The sequence below is a fragment of the Phaseolus vulgaris genome, chromosome 4 (assembly GCF_000499845.2).
Source record: "Phaseolus vulgaris cultivar G19833 chromosome 4, P. vulgaris v2.0, whole genome shotgun sequence".
Lineage (NCBI taxonomy): Eukaryota > Viridiplantae > Streptophyta > Magnoliopsida > Fabales > Fabaceae > Phaseolus > Phaseolus vulgaris.
The window spans coordinates 39525890-39527829 of NC_023756.2; the positions used below are offsets into that span (position 1 = coordinate 39525890).

Below are 1940 nucleotides of genomic sequence, written 5' to 3' on the forward strand. Positions count from 1 at the left end.
AGATCCATGTGTATATTTTTTTTTTTTTTTGTCATCCCAACTCTTACGCTTCCTTTAATATCTCACTCAAGCTTTCCTAAGTTTTCACTTGTGCTTTTTATGAAAATATCAATTGCAGTAAAAGAAAAAATGCGAAAACGAAGTGCGAAAACAAGAATCGTGAGCACAAAAAAGTTCAGAGAAAAAAATAAGGAGAAGCTTCGAAAGAGAGAAAAGATGAGTGAAAAGGGTTTCATTGCTCAATCTGTAAATGTACCGTGTGAAGTGCTTACAAATAGTAAAAAATAATATCGGCACTAGTAAGAGCCTAAAGACCCACAAAGGGTCCAAAAACAAAAAACAAAAAAAGTATTTAGAATAACAACAATAACTAAAATACAACAGTAACATAATGATATTTTAACATCTCCCCTCTCGGAATATGTATTTTTCATTCCCAGCTTGGAATTTAAGGTCTTGAACATCTTATGCAGAAGGGGTTTCGTGAAAAAATCAGCAGTTTGCATGGAAAAGGAGATAGGGAGTAACTTGATCAGTCCTTGATTGAGTTTTTCACGAACTACATGACAGTCAATTTCTATATGTTTTGTTCGTTCGTGAAAAACTTGATTGTGAGCAATTTGGATTGCTGACTGACTATCACAATATAAAAGAGCAGATTGAATGAAGGGAATCTGAAGATCTTGTACTGAATTTCGAATGTGGTGGCAGCTAATGCTCCGTATTCAACTTCAGAGGAGCTTCTTGAAATCATTTGTTGTTTCTTTGATTTCCAGGAGATCAAAGTTTCACCCAAATATATACAGAAGCTCGTGATGGATTTTCTGGTCTTGGGGCAAGTGGCCCAATTCGAATCGTTGTACGCTTTGATCTGTATAGGAGTATTGTTATGGAGAAAAAGACCAGCACGAGGAGAGGCCTTTAGATATTTGAGAACATGGAGAGCTTCCTGAGAATGAATGTTGGTAGGTGCATATACAAAATGACTGAGGTGGTTGACAGCATAGGCAATATCTGGGCGTGTATTGGTAAGGTAAATGAGGCGTCCTACCAGTCTTCTATAGGAGGTAGCTTCTTCTTCATTGAGCCTTTCTCCTTTATCAGCAGTAAGACGAAGAGTATGTGCCATGGGTGTGAGAGAGGGAGCACAAACAAGCATACCAGTTTCTGTAAGGAGATCTAAGGTGTATTTTCGCTGGCTAAGGTGGATACCAATGTTGTTCCTTGCAATTTCTAGGCCAAGAAAGTATGTAAGATCCCCTAAATTCTTGATGCAGAAATGCTAATGAAGCAAGGTTGTGATTTGATTAATTTTAGCAAGGTTGTTCCCAGTTAAGACTATGTCATCCACATAGACAAGGAGTGCAGTTATTTTTTCTCCATCATGTTTCAAGAAAAGAGAGTGGTCAACAGTAGAGATATTATAGTTATGAGATTTGAGAAAATTAGAAAGTTTGGCATACCATTGGCGTCCGGCTTGCTTGAGGCCATAAAGAGACTTTTGAAGTTTAAACACTTTATTTCTATTTGCTGCTTGGAAACCAGGGGGAAGCTTCATGTAAACTTTTTCATTTAAGTCACCATGAAGGAAGGCATTGTTCACATCCAATTTCTTAAGATCCCAATTTTTTGTTGCAGCAAGAGCTAGGAGAAGCCTTAAAGTGGTTAACTTTGCTACTGGTGCAAACGTATCCAAGAAGTCTATGCCCTCCATTTGGTTGTAGCCTTTCGCTACTAGCCTGGCTTTATATCGTTCTATGGTACCATTTGAGTGATATTTGATCTTGTAAACCCATCTACAACCAATGGCAGATTTTCTAGGGGGAAGATCTGTAATACTCCAGGTCTGATTAGTTACGAGGGCTGCTAATTCATTCTGCATTGCCTGGACCCAAAGAGGAGTCTGAATGGCAGCCTCATAGCTTTAAGGATCATCATGA

The 1940-nt window shown here is 38.2% G+C and overlaps 1 protein-coding gene across 1 annotated transcript; it reads right to left on the reverse strand.

Annotated features, from left to right (window-relative positions):
- Positions 1-577: 577 nt before the first annotated feature.
- LOC137838801 (uncharacterized mitochondrial protein AtMg00810-like) lies at positions 578-1129 on the reverse strand. The gene has a single exon (XM_068648025.1). The coding sequence runs from the start codon at positions 1127-1129 to the stop codon at positions 578-580; it is 552 nt and encodes a 183-aa protein (XP_068504126.1).
- Between the last annotated feature and the right edge of the window lie 811 nt (positions 1130-1940).